At 53.4% G+C, this 15,929-nt stretch overlaps 1 protein-coding gene across 2 annotated transcripts in view; it reads left to right on the plus strand.

Annotated features, from left to right (window-relative positions):
- Positions 1-15,580, plus strand: part of INSR (insulin receptor) — a 70,751-nt gene extending 55,171 nt beyond the window's left edge. For both annotated transcript variants that reach the window (XM_059719679.1, XM_059719678.1), the window contains 11 exons: positions 699-970; positions 1,224-1,366; positions 2,886-3,045; positions 3,823-3,922; positions 4,215-4,282; positions 5,603-5,832; positions 6,100-6,210; positions 6,291-6,450; positions 7,005-7,134; positions 7,348-7,482; positions 8,696-15,580. In XM_059719679.1, the coding sequence (XP_059575662.1) occupies positions 699-970; positions 1,224-1,366; positions 2,886-3,045; positions 3,823-3,922; positions 4,215-4,282; positions 5,603-5,832; positions 6,100-6,210; positions 6,291-6,450; positions 7,005-7,134; positions 7,348-7,482; positions 8,696-9,050 (1,864 nt within the window). In that variant the 3' untranslated portion in view covers positions 9,051-15,580. The remainder of the gene's footprint in view (positions 1-698; positions 971-1,223; positions 1,367-2,885; positions 3,046-3,822; positions 3,923-4,214; positions 4,283-5,602; positions 5,833-6,099; positions 6,211-6,290; positions 6,451-7,004; positions 7,135-7,347; positions 7,483-8,695) is intronic.
- The last annotated feature ends 349 nt before the right edge of the window (positions 15,581-15,929 follow it).

Here is a 15,929-nt window from a genome sequence, read left to right on the forward strand (position 1 = left end):
ATAATCTGAAAGAAAATGCTCGGTTACCAAGCGCTGGGTCTGACTAATGCGCGTGATGTGAATCTGACAGTAGCAGTTTCTAAAATCGTTATTCTTCGTGTTGAAAGCTTTCAGAAAACGAACGTGCCCTGTTCTGTTTGAAAGGGTTAAAACTTTCTACAAAGCAGAACGGGCAGGGCTCAGCATAATGTGCCCGCGCCCGGGCCCAGCGAGCCTCGGGATGCAGGTCTGTAGCGAAACCCCAAAGACGCTCAGAGTTTTGCCTTGCTGACACGACTCGGTGTGCTCAGATGTCGAGGCCAGGCCGGGTGAGCTCCCAAGTGCTGCGCCCTGGTCTGAGGCATCCTGTGCCTTGGCACCTTGGGGCGAGTAACGGTGCGGTTTCCTCCAGCGGGGCAGACTGAGCTGATACCTGGGCCTTTAGTTCCTCTTGTGTTTTGCACGCTGGGTTATGGAGCAAGGGGAGGCCAAGAGCAGGGTGCCATGAAGAGGCTGTTCTGTAGAGGCGAGAGGGGTTTGTCGTTTAAAAAAAATAAAACAAAACCCTGAATACTTCCACGTTTGCTGCATTGCAAGCGCGCCCACCTTGCATTGAGTTTCCACGTGAACTCTGAGCTCTCCGTTTTAACCCGTTCACTCCAGATGAACCTGTTTGAGCTAAACGCAATGAGCAGCATTTTGAATGTGTTGTTTGGCAGGCCGTCGAGAAAGCGGAGAGACCTTGGCACTGTGGCAAATGCCACTGTGGTGATGCCCACCATCACCTTCTCACCAAACACCTCTGCTGCAGCCTCTGGGAACACGGAGGAGCAGAAGCCTTTTGAGAAAGTGATGTTTAAGGAGTCCACGGTTATCTCAGGTCTGCGGCATTTTACCGGGTATCGCATCGAACTGCATGCTTGTAACCACGATGCCCAGGAGTCCCGGTGCAGTGTCGCAGCCTATGTCAGTGCCAGAACCATGCCGGAAGGTAAGCCCAGACCGCTGGTGTGTGTTGGCGCAGCAGCTTCCTTGGTGAGCTAGCTGCCGTTTGGAGCACACTTGGGGACCTGCTGTGGCCACACTGGCCTTGCACGGAGGTGGCACAGACACTGCCCTCCGCCCCCTTTCCCCTTCCCCCTCCTCCCTGCTTTTGACTCAGCTCAGTTCTGCATTTTGTTAAATTCTTGAAAATGTTTTAAAGCAATTTTTGAAGCTGATCTTTCCAAATCTGCTGGTTCTAGCTAAAGCAGATGACATCGTGGGTCCAGTGAGCCATGAGCTGGTGGAAAAAAATGCTGTTCATCTGAAGTGGCAGGAGCCAAAGGAGCCAAATGGACTGATCGTGCTGTATGAAGTGAATTATGGACGTCTTGGGGAATCGGAGGTGAGACTTTCCAAGCCCTTTGCCTCAGGCCTCCCCTGTGCTGGGTGGATGTGGCGGGTACCACACGGCCTGGCCATAACATCCACCACGAGTTTGCTGGGGAAGTGGCTGCTCAGTGGCAAGTGGGAAGTTGGATTGGTGTCTTTCTGCCTTCAGAGGTTTGCGTGTTGCTGGATGCGTTTGCTCCAGAGTAGCTGGGCGCAGTCTCCTGCTGCACAGCTCGGTTGTGGGGTGGATCAGATGGTGCCAGGAGAGCCCAGCAGTGGGTGGGTGGGCTACATGATATAGCTGCCTTGCACATCAGCAGCAGGCAGCCTGCTGTAGTTGACTTACACAGGTATTTATCAGCTGCACTGGCATGGATGCTGGCCAGCAAACCTGGCGCTCCTTGTAGTCTCCTTCATGGTGACATTCAGCACTGCAAATATGTCCTGCAGCTCCCTGCTAACCCGAGATCTCACTTGTAAACCTGGCGCAGGGGCTTCCTCAGGGCTTTATTGCCCAGAATATAAAGGGACTCCTACAGATCACACTGTCCAGCGACTGACGTTTAGAAGCAAAATGGGAAAGGAGGAAGCCCAGGATACTGGTAACCTCTTGAACTACCCGCGAGGGGACTTGGTTTGGAAGAGCTTATCATGCGTTGCCCTCCTTTGGTTGCTTGCTGCTTCTGCAGGCCTCATCTGTGCTTCCTCTGGGGCGATCAGCACAACGCCCTACTTAGAGCATTGACCTTTGGACAGACAGAGTTGTCCTCACTTTGTTTTCGTGCTATTTGAGCAACGTATTTTTGTGGCTTTTCTTTCCGCGGGCTGGGATCCGTGCAGCATTTCGTGAATAAATGATGTTGGGAATAGTCCTCTGTCGCTGAGCAGCTTTGAGTGTTAAATATGTCCTTAAGTTATGAGCTGGGATAGAAGGCGTATGTCTTGACCTTCTGGCTCTCTCTTTTTTTCCCCCTTTTTAAGGACTCTTCTTGCACTTCTGAATGTTCATTTAATGCGGAGTGAAAATCTGATTTGGCCTGGAGGTTAGATATTTTTCAGAGGCTTGAATAGTCAGCGTCCTGCTGGCTGCAGTACTTAACTGTGGTTCAGCTGAAATAAATATAAAAGCACGGGGCTGTCAGTAGAAGCCTTTTGTAGCTATCTCCTGAGGTGAAGGCCCAGGAGCTCTCGGCACTCGCCAGTCCTCACGTGTTGCGCTTGTGTTCAGTCCGTAAACTGCCCGCAGCGAGTTGCCAGCTCGTGCTCGGGCTGCCCACCCCCTAGCACACTCTGAAGGCCAGCCTTCGCTCCCGTGCGTTACCTTGCGTCTGGGACCAGCTCAGTCTGGATGGCCACCAGGCTCCCTAGGCAAGGGGGCATGACGCTGTGCCTCTGTAGGGGGTTAACAGGTGTCTGCATGGAGAAGACTTTTGCAGCCTGGGCTAGGTAAGGATGCTTGGTTATTGCGGATCCCCTGATGGTGCTATGTTCTCTGAGAGGCGGTAAAGCTGTTGTCTTCCCTCCTCCTCCAGGAAGCGCACTACTGTGTCTCCCGTAAGCAGTTTGCCAGTGAGCAGGGCTGTAAACTGCGTGCGCTACAGCCTGGTAACTACAGCGTCCGGGTCCGAGCCACCTCGCTGGCAGGCAACGGGTCGTGGACGGAGCCGACTTACTTCTACGTGGCTGACTATTGTGAGCTTGCTTTCCCTAAGCCGTTCTCTGGGGGAGGGGGCCCGGCAAGGCCGTGCTGGCTGAGCAGGATGGAGGTGTGGGGGAGATGTCTGCCTTGACAAGTAGGAGGTGCATCTGGAAAACAGAAGCAGTCTTGTGAGAAGCTGCTCCACTTCCTTTGGGTGCTCAGGTTCAGTTTGCAAGCCTGTGACACCCTGCGTTTCTTGTGGGCAGCAGCCTGTGGTCTCACAACCCAACAAGCGGCTGTCCTGTGGGCACATGAGCTGCTGGGAAACTCCTAGACGGGGGACGTAGCTTCCTTAGCTTATGCTTGACACTGAAGAGAGGTTCTGTGCCATAATGAGCCTGTGGTGGGAAAACGCTCGCTCCAAGGCACTTCGCTTTTGTGTGGGAGCGCAAGAAGCCTGGGAAGGTGGGACCTCTCGTGTGAGAGAACTTGTTTGGGAGCTGGTCAGGATGCCCATCTGCAGTCATTCATCAAGCCCTTAGACTGCTTGTGTTAGCATGGACCAGCGAACGGGGTCGGGTATCCAGTCGTCGCGCTGCTGAGGTTCTCGCCAGTCTCGCTCTGGGCACAACTCGTCGGGCTCTGGCAAGAAGAGATCTGTGCCATGGCCTCAGCCTGCTCCCGTGTGGCACAGAGCACCTCTTGCCCATTAGCTTGGCAGGGTCTCGCCCTGCACTTTGCGTGGCTTCAAGAGGGTATTTCGTTCTAGAAACATGATGCTGTTTGGAAGCATATGTAAAGCGGCAACTGTCTCTCTCTTTCTCTTTTAGTGAATGCTCAGCCTAATATCGCCGTTATTGTTGTCCCGATCATTTTTGCCTCGATAATTATTGGAGCTATCGGCATTGTGTACGTGCTTGTGAAGAAGAGGTGGGTGACTTTCATCGTTCTCAGCAGAGCAAAGAGACTGTTTTCCCCAGAGACAAGTTGGTTATTCCTGGGGGCATCGTCTTTATTTTCTGAAAGAAATACTGAATGTCTGCCTCACTGCTGAATGACTTGGACTGCTGTATTGCATGTGAATGTCTGACATTGAGAGGGTCTGCCCTGTACTTCAGGAGCCAGCTTGGCTGCAAGTGAGCTGTGTTTGGCCCAAGTGCCTGACATGCAGGGCACAGAACTGGGGGTGTGCTGAAGACTTGCTCTGTCCTCTCTGTTTCAGACAAACCGAAGGACCAACTGGGCCTCTCTACGCTTCTTCTAACCCAGAGTACCTCAGCGCCAGCGACGGTGAGAGCCATGCTGCAGCTCTGCCACTCGCGGTGCTGCGCTTTGTTTTGAGCAGCTCTTTTGGAAGCACGAGACCACTCTGAAAGCGTAACGGGGTGGTCTTGCCCATCGGAAGCTGCTGCTCCCAGTGGGGAATCCAGCTGTTGGAGCAATATTGGGGTAGAGAAGAGGAATGTGGTTAGGACAGAGTGCTGTTCATCTGGGGCCACGGGAGCTATCTAGGAGTCTTGTGCTGTTAACAAGCTTGCTGCGTTGGGCTGGTGGCTACAGCACGGGAGCTGTAAGGAAGGACATGTTGGTGTTTTGCTGCCTGTCGGCTGTTCTGCTTGTCCAGGACTTCTTGCTGAGGGTTAGCCCCTCGGGAACCTTGACCTCTTGCAGCAGAAGTGGAAGCGTCTGACATGCAGTGCTTTCCAAAGAACGTCTCCTGGGATCGGAGTCAACACTTCTGTCTCCCATCTCCCAGATAGCTTCCCAAGCCAATGCACTGAAAAGCGGTTTCTGCCTCTTGCTGTGCGTGGCCAGTCAATTGGAACAAATGGTCTCTGTGTTTAAGTTTGAGCTGAGGGCTGCACATCCAACCTCGCAGCGTTAGAAGGATTTGGGGGTGCAGGAAGCTGCTTGTTGGTGTCTCCCTTTGTTCACCACTGCAGTGCAGCAGTCTTGCTTGGCCACAGCCTAGCTCTCCCTGGAGCCAGGCTCCCAGCGTGGTTAGGTCAGCATTTTGAATTTTAGAACAGGTTTCTGTCCTTTATTTGTTTAGACTTGCTGCATCTTCACGGGCAGCAAATTCAGTGCAGAATTCTGGACCCGGTCCAGGGGAGGCCACTGGTGTTCGAGCTCCATCAGGCACCAGCGAGCGTCAGTGCAGGCGGCCAGTGTCATTCCCAGACTAGTGTAGGATCACAACCCACCTTCCGCTCTGCTGTGACCAGCTGCTGCGGTTCTGCTGCTCCCACGGCAGATTCTCCCTGGGATGCAGATTGCCAAGGCAACGCGCGCTGCTGTGAGCTGGACTGGACTCGGCTCCTGCCCTCATGCGGCGACTGACAGCAGGGCAGCCTGGGCGTGCCGTGCATCGCCCTGAGGAAGCAGTGCTTTGCATTTGCTCTGCACAGGAGTAATGGCCATGCAGAGGGGAGAACATGTCCCCGTCTCATCCCCGACCCTCTGCTGTGTGCTGTGGAGGGCTGTGCCAGAGGCCCAGGGGCTCCCAGGTTCAATTCCTGTGGGGTTCAGCCCCTGCTGCTCCCACGGCAGGCCTGTGAGAAGCCCACCTGGCGACAGCCCTGCTCACCCCCGTGTGTGTCTGTGTTACAGTTTATGTCCCCGATGAATGGGAAGTGGCCCGAGACAAGATTGCCCTCCTCCGTGAGCTGGGTCAAGGCTCCTTTGGGATGGTGTATGAAGGGATCGCCAAAGACATCGTGAAAGGGGAGCCTGAGACGCGGGTCGCCGTGAAAACTGTGAACGAATCTGCCAGCCTTCGGGAGCGCATCGAGTTCCTGAACGAAGCTTCAGTCATGAAAGGGTTCAGTTGCCATCACGTGGTAAGTGAAGCGTCTCCATCTTGGGTGGGACTCCCGTGGCTCCATCCGGCTCGTGGGCTGGGCAGGTCCCGCTGCAAAGGTGACCGCGTGTGCTAAAGGCAGAACAGGGTCACCCAAGGAGCGGTTTGGAAAGCGCATCCCGCTCCACAGCTCCATGGCGTGGTCGGGCCCCGCGTCCTGTCGCAGTCAGCAGCCAGGGGAATGCTGGCTTGGTGGGCACGCGTGCTGGGACACGGCCTAACAGGGAATCCCACTTCCGTTTTTCAGGTGCGTCTCCTAGGGGTGGTCTCCAAAGGCCAGCCTACGCTGGTTGTCATGGAGCTGATGGCACATGGGGATATGAAAAGCTACCTGCGTTCCCTGAGACCCGATGCTGAGGTAAAGGCAGGAGCAAGGAGATGCAGGTGCCCCTGACAAGCTGCCTGGCTGTGGTCTCTGACCCTCTCTCTCCACTTTAGAATAACCCTGGCCGTCCCCCACCAACTCTCAGGGAGATGATACAGATGGCTGCAGAGATTGCTGATGGTATGGCTTATCTGAATGCCAAAAAATTTGTCCACCGAGACCTGGCAGCTCGTAATTGCATGGTTGCAGAAGACTTTACTGTAAAAATTGGAGGTATGTGTTGTGTGCTCCAAAGCTGGTAGCAAGCCTCAGTTAGTGAGGAGGAGGCTGTGTGAAATCCAGGATGGATGCTGTCTGTCCTTTCAAGTCCTTTATCTGGGCTAATTTTCTTGTGCCAGGTCTCTCTTTCACTTGCCGTGCACAAAGCTGCAGGTAAGTGAACTGTCTAATTTAACCGTGCAGCAGCTCGAGTTAAGCCGCAGGAAAAGGAGACCTCAAAAGGCACAGGCTGTGCGATGTTCTGATTGGCCGTTAAACTTTTGGGTGCATTTAACGCGACAAAGGCCGAGGCTGAGAACCTATTCTAGACCACCGCCTGCCGTAAGTCTCGCAGGAGGTTCTGGCACTGCTGCTGCAGAGATTGAGTGGCGGCCCAAAGAGACGGCCCCCACGAGGCAGCTTGGCCCTGCCCGCTGCAGTGATTCTCTCGGCATCGCGTGTGGTAGCGCAGGGCATGCTCGGTAACCATCCTCGCCCTTCCAGTCGGCAGCAGGGCTGGGCTGGGCGCAGGGCAGTGACACTGAACGCACGCCGCTTTCTTCTGTCAGACTTCGGCATGACCAGAGACATCTACGAGACCGATTATTACCGTAAGGGTGGCAAAGGACTGCTGCCCGTGAGGTGGATGGCGCCCGAGTCGCTGAAGGATGGTGTCTTTACTACTTACTCAGATGTGTGGTAAGTTGTACCCTGCGTGTCAGGATGACGTGTAGCAGGAGCCACAGCAGCGGGTCACTTACCTCAGTCTCTGTGAGAGCACAGCTCTTTACAATGCGCTCTTAATGCAGTTTCAGAGAGAGTGCGCCTGCTAAAATCCTCCCCCCATCGGGTTTGAAGGTGTTATCTGTGGATTGTTTGTGCCTGTCTGACAAAGGGTGTGATCTTCTGCAGGTCATTCGGAGTTGTCCTTTGGGAGATAAGTAGCTTGGCAGAGCAGCCGTACCAGGGACTGTCCAATGAACAGGTGCTAAAATTTGTAATGGATGGAGGGTACCTGGATCAGCCAGACAACTGTCCGGAGCGACTGTAAGTACAACAGGCGAGCCGGGAGTGCCTGCGTTATGCCTCTTTGCCAGTGTACGGTCAGCGCGGGTTGCACACACGCACTCTGAATGGAAGGAGCAGAGCGGCAGGCAGAGAGCCACCCGCCAAGGAAAATGCAGCCCCCTACCCCGAGTGACCAGAGTGGATATAAAGGTCGTGAGCCAGCCCAGGCGACCAGAAAGGAGAACAAACCTGGCTCTCATAGCGTAGGAACAGGCGGCTGCAACCTGAGAGTTCGGACTTGGGGAGTGTAGAATACAAGCGAGCGATGCGTCAACCGCCCCTGCCTGAAAGCGCTCGTCCTAGGCAGCCTAGGGTCCCCAAGCAGTGTGCCAGGCAGGGTCTTGGTGGCTGCGCAGTAGTTTGCCTGTGGCTGTGGATGCGGGAGAGCTGCATGTTAATCCAGAGAGCCTAGATGCTGCTGTCCTGCGGAGGCTCGCTGCACTGGCACTGCTGTGTGACGTGCAGGTTCCTCTTGGGCCGCTGCTCGGCCAGAAGGAAGGCGGCTCCCATAGGCGCTGGTCAAGTGTCTGCCTCATGAGGGAAGGGCAGCTGCCTTGCTGAGTCCCTCCCCTCCTGGTTCGTCAGCTCTTCCGCGCTGCACTGTGCTCAGGGCTCGGCCGCCAGGATTCACGCTGGGGGTCACTTTCCCACTGATAGGAGTGCTAAAGGGGACAAGTGTAGCCCCTGCCTGGCTGGCAGCGTGATGGCGAGCGTGTCCGGAGTGGTAAACGGCACGTGGCTGTTCAAGCCCCCTCTAGACTGAATCCCCACCACCAGGATTGTTTCGCTCCTAGCCGTGGGGCTCGTCTCCGCATGTTTCCTGCACTTGGCTGGCCCTGGGCTGTTGGTGGCTTGGCCTGCGTGACACCTCTCACATTCCAGGGCGGTTTCTGGGTCCTGGTCTGGGATGTGGGCAGGGCTTGGCTGCCTACAGAAGTGAGCAGTGGGCAGAGGTGGGCGGGGGCACTGCAGGGATGAAGCTTGACAAGAGCTTCCCACAGAGCAGTTTGGAGCAGGAGCATGTAGAGCGAAGCAGAAAACGGAAGGAGAGAGTGCCCAGGAGAGTGGCAGCGATTGCAGGCATTGTGCCCCGACGGGGGCTCAGACTAGACACCTCCGGGTCTGGTGCAGGCCAGTGCCTGGGATGGCAGCCCCCTGCCAGATCCTGATTCCCTTGTTTGTCCCCTGACAGGCACAGCCTGATGCAGATGTGCTGGCAGTACAACCCCAGGATGCGCCCCACCTTTATTGAGATCATTGAGATGCTGAAGGAGGACCTCCACCCCAGCTTCCAGGAGGTCTCATTCTTCTACAGTGAAGAAAATAAACCTCCGGACACCGAGGAGTTTGAGATGGACTTTGAGAACATGGAGAGCATTCCCCTGGACCCCTCGTCCTACTCGCAGAGGGACAAAGTCCTGGGGCGGGACAATGGGCCCTCCATGGGCCTCAAGGGGAACTACGAAGAGCACATACCTTACACTCACATGAACGGCGGCAAGAAAAACGGGCGGATTCTCTCCATGCCTCGGTCAAGCCCCTCCTAACACTTTCTGTTCAGCCCAAGGGTTGTGTCAACGCTTTTTCCCCTCCACAGATCTCAGGACTCTTGTTGTTGCTGCCACAGTGCATGACACGCATCTACAAACTCTTTCTTCAGATTTTTAATCATCCTGCGAATAAGAGACTTTTTTTTTTTTGCCAAGTTGACTGGTTGTCGGACTTATCTGTGAACATAAATGGAAAAGGTTTCCATGGCTGCTGTTCCTTCTGTAACCATAGTTTCAAAACAGGAAGCGACCTTGTCAGTCGGGTTAAAAGAAGGGGGATTTGCGTTTGCCAGCAAAAGAGATGAGCGTTGCTGGTATCCGAACCGCGTGGTTACAGCGCAGAAGGAAGCTTCTTCAGGACAAACGCTCTCCGCAGAATTCCAGGGTCTCCGGCATCTTCACTACGGCCGAAGGATTTGAACACCCGTCAGTTGGACGCGCCATATCCTCAGATTGACCAATAGCTGCTGCTTTCATACTCTTCAATGGGTGAAATCCCATGTGCGTGTGTGCGTGTGTTTGTGTATGTGTGCGTATGCCGTATATACATGTGGGGTGCATATGTATTAAGATATACACTTCTTTTTGTACATAAGTTTTGTATGTTCTCATAGAAGCTTTCCTGTTCTTGTAAGTGTGTACTCCTCTTTTTCCCAGTTCCCTGGAGTGAGTGAACCCTAAACAGATTATTTTTATACTAAGGACACTTGGGAGTAGCTTCTTCTCTCATTAGCAGATGAGGAAGATATGCTGGGAGCCAAAGGACTACAAGTCTGAGTTTTGTGGATTCTTTCAAGACCAAACAAAGCAGGAGCCCCCTGACCTGAGAGATCAAGCTTTCTGTCCTTGCAGCATTAAGTATATATATTGTTTGCTGTAATATATTTAAAATGTTTTCTTTCATTCTTTTCCTCTTCCTTTTCCTTTTTTTTTTTTTTTTTTTTTAGGGTTTAAATGTTAAGCTCATATAAATTATTATTATGATCCTTTGCGGGGGAGAATTGGGGGTTGGTTTGTTTGGTCTTAAAGTGGTCCAAGGATTTCAGAATGAACTAATTTTAGCTGATTACTCTCTGAGGAACTATGAAGCACATGTTAAGTTTGTACTTGACAAGGCTTTAAACTACAGTTTTGTGATTTATATAACACAGTCAGCTGGCTCCAGCTAAAGCCCTGAGATAAAGTAGTTTGGACTTGACTTGGTTGGCGGCAGCCGACAGACGTCAAAGCGCTGCCTCCCAGTCCTCTGCTCTGCTGCTTCCTGACTTCCACCTCACTTCACCTTCCGTGCGCACTTTCCCAGCGACGTTGGAGAAAACCCGCGACAGGTGGAAGAGCAAAAACTCTAACAGGAAAAGACACTAACCCGCCCCGGGGGAACGGGGAGTGCTCAGCGCTCCGCAAGCGAAGCCGCCGTTGAACCCAGCCGCGGCGAGCCAGCCTCTGCCTGCCGCCTGCGTGGGCGCCTGGCCTGGGCCAGCAAGCGGACCTTTGGTGTTTTCTGAGATACCTGCGCCGTGCCTTGCAAGCCGGTCAGGGCTGCTGCGTTGTTAGCCGATGCCTTCAGCTCTCAGGATGCTGACTGTTGTCTTTCAGACTGTGCTGTGTTTTGCTGCTCGTTGCATAACGGGCAGGGCTGCTAGCGTAGGGTGTCGGACTGCGCGCGTCTCGTGTGCTGGCAGGGAAAAGCTCTGAAGCCGAGGGGCGCAAATGCATTGCTGAGCTAAAGCAGCAGGTGCCCTGGCTGCGGCAGGCCGTGCTAGTGCAGGAGAGCGGTGCGTGAGGAGGAGAGAAGGCTGTGCTCGGCCGCTCCTTCTGCAAGGTCTGGGAGCTGCGGCCGAGAGTGGCGCCGCTCTGTGCCATGTGCTGCGAGTGGGGCTTTCCCTGGCTCGGCTGGGAGGGGTGCCAGGCATGGAGGGGTGCTGCTTTGTGAGCCCGCCTGGGCGCTGCCGCTTCGCACTTTCCACATCCGATAAAGCAAGTGTTGAAAACAGAGCAGGGGATGGAGCGAATGGGGGTGCTTTTGCTTTGACCCCTGGCTGCCAAAGCCAGACCGTAGCTAAGCTTGTGAGGGCAGCGCCTAGAGAGCGTTACGGACTTCGGCGCGCCAGGGAGAAGGAACAGCAGCCCCTCGTGCTTCTTGCGCCCCAGCCTGTTGCGACAGAGGGAGAAGGTACAAACTGCGCAAAATGTATGGTGTAAATACCAGACAAGCAGTTTCTGTTTCAAGAGGCCTAGCTGACACTTCTTGGGCTGTACAGCTAGTGACTGTCTAGCAGCTCTACACTACACTGCAGGAAACAAAAGCTATCCTCACACTTTTCTAATGGAGAGATTTTCTTATTAGGAATTTTTTATTTATTTTAATATATAAATCGCTGTAAAAACAAACCATTTGCTTTCTTAAAACACACAGAACATTTAAATTTTTATCAATGACAACTAGGCAGGAGGAAGTTGTGGGATTTTTCTGTCCTGTTCTGGCGCTGTCTACCTCAGTGTCTCGTAAGGATATTTTTTTAATGCCATGCATCTCTAGACTTGATGAAATATTCTGGTCTGGACCTATTGTGAATCAGGGAAAATCCAGTATCAGCTGATTCCAATACTAGGGACCATTTACCAGAGGGCTGGGAGGACAGCTTGTCATTATTTACCACCTGATTTAAGCAGTAGTGACCAAAGACGCTCTGTGGCTCCAGGTACACCGTGGCTGATCTGAATCTCATGCGGTATCCAGCGTTCTGCTGTAATCAGGAACTTGCCCCTTTAGGGACAGAGTTGGTCTCCAAGGTGTTGGACATTAAGTACGTGGGCTCTCTCTGAAGTCACAGCCTGAGGAGGAGCGGGTGGTGTGTTCTTGGAAGTGTGGACAGAGGTTAACGACCTGATAGACTAGTCTGAGTCAGACATCAAGGATCTCGGCTCGCCCCGGTGCGGCTGTGGGGTGCGTGCGCACAGGGTGCAGTCCCTGCAGCGCTCCGGCCGGATCCTTACGCTTCAGAATCGCAGCGGCCGTAGCCGGGGGCAGGAGAAGACCCGTTACGCAGGCGGACGCTGGAACCTGTGTTGTACCTAGCTTGCTTTCCCTGGTGCTGCTCGGCCCTGCACAGCACACCTGGCAGCGCCCAGCTCGCCGAAGGGCAATGTGTTCTGCTTTGGCCGGGCTTTCTCTTTGCTCGGTGCCTCTGTGAGCTCCTCCAGGCATCTTCGCGTGGTGCCGGATCGGGCGGTGGCTAGCGCTGGGGTGCTGCGCGTATGCCATCGGTGGTGGCTGTGGGGATGAGGGAGGAGGAAGGGGGTGGCGCCTGGTTTCTACGCATGCTTTTGTGCAGGGGGAAGCACAACTAAAAAGCCTCTGGCAATCCCAGGTCTTTGCTGGAAAACCCTTCACTTCCAGCCCACTGTGACAAGCTTGTCCCTGCCTTTCCCCGAGTCCATGCTGGGGTTGGAAGGAGCCCTGAAGGGAGGCCTCCCCAGTGGGACAAGCCTGTCAGTGGGTGGGGGGCCTGCGCGTGCTGGACAGAAGCTTCCCTGTGTTCATCGTCTGCCTGCAGAAAGAAAGGTGCTGCGTGGCAGTCGGCTCGGCCTTTCTTCTTGGGAGATGCTGCTGTCTGCGGTTTGGACCAGAGCTGACAGCCCTGGGACTGCCGCGGTCGTCCGCCCCGCGCTGCAGGGGGGCCCTGCCCGAGCGGCGAGAAGGCCCGGGGTGGAGGAGCAGGGCTCTGGCAGGGTGGCTGCAGCGCGCTGCTCGGGAGACCTCTCTGCTTTCCCAAAGCAGCAGCACCAGCTGCCGCTGATGCCTGGAGCCCTGCGACCGACTGCCTTGGAGGGGCTGTCGAAGCGTGGGAGGCTGGGTCCTCTTCCAGCGCTCCTGTGAATCTGGCCCGGGGCCTCGTGTTGTGAAGAGGAGGGTTTTGCTGCCCCCTGCCGCGTAACTCGACGTCCAAAGCTAGTGAAGCAGAACATACAAGCCGGGCATCCGCGCCTGCTGCCTTCCCTACGCAGGTGCAGGAGCCTGCGAGTGGGCAGGTGTCTCGGTAGCTTCTCCCGAAGGTCCCTTGCAAAGCTGGTGGCACTTCTTTTGCAAGACAGTGCACCTTGCGCTGCTCTCTGCTGCAAAGCTTGTCTGCTAGGCTCAGAAAAGTGTTTCTTGCGGCGGCTTGTAAATAAGTAGTCTGTGGTGTTGTAGGGTAGAAGAGCCCATGGCTGCATGCTCCATGCCAGCGTGTGACGTGAACTAGACCAAGCTGCAGCAAGACCTTTCTTATGCTAAGTAGCGAAGCACCTACATTGGCAAGGAAACAGGCTGCTGTCAGGTTGCTGAAGGGTACTCTGGATTATGGGTAGCGTATCTCTTTCCTCCTAAACGTGTATTATAGTAACGGGACACCGCTTAATTTTTGTGTGTTGCCTGTGATGTTGGTATCTCTTTGGAAAACCTCAAAGTGGCTCCCCACGGTGCTCGTGTGGAACCTGATGGAGGCATCTGGGAAAAGAGACGGGAGTGAGGCAGATCCTGTGCCAGTTATCCTCGAGCCTGCTTTTCATCGGGGAGGGGAAGAGGCAAGCAGGGTCCCTCTTGCATGTCCCTGGGCGTGAAGATGGGGCCGAGCCCTTCGCCACGGCGGCTTTCAAGTAGGCGAGTGAGTCCTGATGTGGAGACTGGAGCCTTCTTTTACGAGTCAGAAATTAAACCAAAATCTTTGTGCCATAAAAACGTTTAGTAAAGAGGCTTATGCTGGGAACTGGGTCAGTCCGTGTGAGCCGGGCTGAGACTGCTGCGTCTGGAGCGACAGCAGAGGGACTGCGGTGAAACCGTTGATCCTCTTGCTGTTTCCTAGCCCCGCTAAACCTCTCTTCTGAATACGTGGAGCCGAGGAGGGCATGGTTTGTGCCGTGACCTTGCTGCCTTTGACAACACGCCTAGTGCCCTGGCGGTTTCCGATGAGCAGTGTCCAGGGAAAGGAGCTGTTGAATGGATTGGGATTGAGGCATACTAACTTCAACGCGTGAAATCTCTGAGATAAGATGAGTTATTTCTAGGAACATAAATTAAAATTGGCCTTTTTATTATCTTCTGCTTGGCTCGATGTTGACTCTGCTTGGATAATGTCCACAAATATCGATGTAAGAGCATTCATGTGCTTCACCCTGCTCCGGTTTGGCTTGCCTTGTCACGAACCTCTTAGGAGTGAGGCTGACGGTAAATCTGCCCTTTGGAGGAGTTTGCTTTTTTGCAAGCCATTATAAACAGGACTGCCACGTCTGATGCAGTGAAGTGGATGTTTCACTCTTAAAATCAGCCCACTTTGTTCCTCCAGGAACAAGCATCAGCCTTGCAGTCCAGCAGAATACCTGCAGCGCAGGGCAAGCCGGAAGAGGACAGGTGGAGAAACGGAGATTTATTTTTAAATGTTGTAGGATTAAGTTAATACTAACTTGAGCAGTGTTTATATTTCGCCAGAATAGTTGGAGTCAGCAAGAAAACTATTTCTGATGGTTCTTTTTTTTGTTCCAAGGTCTGTAAATCGCCCCATTTCACTTGTTCTGGAAAATCATGGTTGAAACACTGTGGCCCAGGCTTAGGGATGCTCCGGACTCCGGTGGTCCCACGGGCCTCAGTGGAAATAATTGCAAGCTTAAATTTAGGCATGTGCTTGAGCAACTAACTGAACTGTATCCGGTGGTAGGACCTCCACTCCCCATTTACTAAGATGCTGAAATATTTCATGGTATCATCAGCAGGAAAATACAGGTTGAAACTGGTAAAGGTTTACTGGGCTAGGAGGTCCCCAGTGTCTCTGACATGCTGTCCCGCTTGTCACCAGATCACTCGTACTGCACTCGAATTCTTCCAGCAGCACCAGTTACCTTCCACGACACCAGTTACCAAACACATGCCCCGGCCCGGACTCCGCAGACAAGAGCTGGTGGAGTTTGTGGAAGGGCCGCGCTCAGCTTTGAAGGCTGAATGAAAACGTTAAAAAGCTAAAAGGAAAACGTTAGCTTTATTTGGGGTGAAGACTAGATTTGTTGAAGTATCAGCACAGTGCCTTGTGTTCGAGGCATCCCGTTGCGGTGGGACCGGACGGCATCCTTATCAAGGCAGCCAAAGGCAAACGCTGTTTGTACCGTAAATAAGCTAAAGGCAAGTTCAGTTGCGTGTTAGGTAAAGCTCTGTAAAGTCTGTATTTTTTTCTATATTTAATCTTGCTGCTCCTGCCTTCCTCTCTGCACACAGAAGGTCCCAGGATGCTGATAGTCTTGCAGATACCTCTTGTTTGAAATAATAAATAAGTAAAGGATCAAAATGTGCCATGGTTTTAAACAAAAAAAACAACAAAAAACAAAAAAAAAAAGCTTGATTTATTTTTCAATGTTTTCATAAAAGAGCCAAGCAGTGACATGTACAGAAGATATCTTTGAATATTAAATCTTGCTGTGTGTAAAATATTGAACAATTAACTGTTTATATTAAAATTCTGAATATATTAAAATTCTGAATAAATTATCCAGGAATAGCCGGTCATTTGTGTCTCTGCTGTCTGTGCGATGCTGAACACTGCTTTACCGCAGCAACGGCATCAGATTCACGCCTTGGAAGAAGTAATACTTTTAGTGGCAGAATGAATGGAGCTAAGGGGAGGGTGGGGGTGGCCCTGCCAACTCGGGCCTTGTGGTTTGAGCCCCGTTTAACTCCTGCTTAATTGGTTCTGGGATCTGTCCTCGGGGCACGGCTTCATCTGGACATGGAGCCGTTGGATAAACAGTGGCAGGAGGATTGCCTTCTCCCAGGAGACGCCTAGCGCTGTCTTTCTGCAGCACGGAGAGGAAAACTCCACCCGCGCCGCTGCATGGCGCGCTCATCCTGTG

Source organism: Alligator mississippiensis, chromosome 16 (genome assembly GCF_030867095.1).
Source record: "Alligator mississippiensis isolate rAllMis1 chromosome 16, rAllMis1, whole genome shotgun sequence".
In the NCBI taxonomy this organism is placed as follows: domain Eukaryota; kingdom Metazoa; phylum Chordata; order Crocodylia; family Alligatoridae; genus Alligator; species Alligator mississippiensis.